Source organism: Augochlora pura, unplaced genomic scaffold (assembly GCF_028453695.1).
Source record: "Augochlora pura isolate Apur16 unplaced genomic scaffold, APUR_v2.2.1 APUR_unplaced_5309, whole genome shotgun sequence".
In the NCBI taxonomy this organism is placed as follows: domain Eukaryota; kingdom Metazoa; phylum Arthropoda; class Insecta; order Hymenoptera; family Halictidae; genus Augochlora; species Augochlora pura.
Genome location: NW_027585759.1, coordinates 1 through 1635, shown reverse-complemented (window position 1 = coordinate 1635; position 1635 = coordinate 1). Strand labels below are relative to the sequence as shown.

Sequence of the window (1635 nt, the reverse complement as noted above, 5' to 3'; positions counted from 1 at the left end):
GTTCCTTTGGCTGATATCACGGCGGACGCAGTGGCAAAAGCGTTCTTCACACACTGGGTCGCCCATTTCGGCGCTCCGAAGGCGATCACAACGGACCAAGGCAGCCAGTTCGAAGCCGCACTGTTTGCAGCCCTTGTTAAATTGGTAGGAGGACAACGCTGCCGGACAACAGCCTACCACCCCCAGGCAAACGGGTTGATCGAGCGATGGCACCACTCGCTTAAAGCCGCCATCATGTGCCACGAAACGAGAGACTGGCTGAGTGCGCTGCCAGTCGCACTGCTGGGCCTGCGAACCTGCCTCAAGGAGGATTTAGGATGTTCAGCAGCAGAGCTGGTTTACGGCACCACGCTCCGAGTCCCAGCCGAATTTTTCAGCCACGAGGAACCCGACAGTGACCCGCAGATATTCCTGGAGGACTTCCGACAAATCATGCGTAAGCTCAGGCCGATTCCCACAGCACATCACACTCGCAGGAAGGTCTTTCATCACAAAGATCTTTACTCCTGCACCCACGTATTTGTTCGACGAGACGCGACGAAGCAGCCCTTGCAGCAGCCGTACTCCGGACCGCATCCGCTCGTCGAGAGGATTACGGACCGCGTCTTCGCCGTGGACCTTGATGGGAGAACGGTGAACGTCACCGTTGAACGCCTGAAGCCGGCCTATCTCGCTGTAGAGGAAGACATCCTGGCAGGGAAAACCGATACTGTCCCAAGTACCAGCGCCGCTAATAACAATGTACCAACCGATCTTACACCCGCTTTGAAAATGTATTCGCGAAAAGACTCCAATGCGCAATCGCGCAAGACCGTGCGCTTCGCGTAGTATATCCGTATTGCCGTACTTTTCTCTAAGGGGGGAGTGTTGTGGCGGATGCGTAGTTCCGCACTCGACCGCCGCAGCGCGGGTTGTCGAGGCGAGTTGACATTCTTCATGGTACATAGTTCGCGCGTACCGTTTCGAATTTGTTTCTGACTGTTTCCCTTTGTTCCTTCCTTTCTTTCTTTCTTTCTTTCTTTCTTTCTTTCTTTCTTTCTTTCTTTCTTTCTACTTCTACATTGTCTTCCGTCGGAGAAACACGTGTGCCTCCCGATACAAAAACCTAAGTTATAATGCCACCACGTGGTGCGGAACCGTGGCGCGTCGTCATTAGTTAATATATCTACATTCGTTAATATTTATACGTTGGTTAATAAAATATAGAGAACCCACTCGAGTAATCACAAGCATTTAATACGCGACCTGACCTATATATATACAGGGTGTTTCTCAATTATTGTAACTCCGGGAAATGGGGGGTAGCTGAGGCTATTTCAAGTAACTTTTTCGTTTGCCGAAATGCAATCCGCGGCTTTGTTAACGAGTTATTAACAATTAAAGTTGGCTGCGCACCGACGAGTTTTCGTGTTGCTGCGCACATGAGCGCGAACGATTCAGGGACGACTCAAGCCCGTCTCGGTGACAGGAGCCACGGCCACGTATCGCCTCTGAGCCGCGTTCGATCATCAAATAAGAATTTCATGAATTTCACAAATGTTACCAATGAAAAACTTACCAATGCAGTTGTAAATGTTGTAATCCAAAAGTTGTAATCCACGTATGTAATCCACGTATGTAGAACGGCACAGATTA

General features: G+C 50.2%; 1 protein-coding gene across 1 annotated transcript; it reads left to right on the top strand.

Moving 5' to 3' along the window:
• Positions 1 to 234: 234 nt before the first annotated feature.
• On the top strand, positions 235 to 828 carry LOC144477925 (uncharacterized). The gene has a single exon (XM_078195648.1). It carries the CDS (start codon positions 235 to 237, stop codon positions 826 to 828), a length of 594 nt encoding a protein of 197 aa, XP_078051774.1.
• Positions 829 to 1635: the final 807 nt, after the last annotated feature.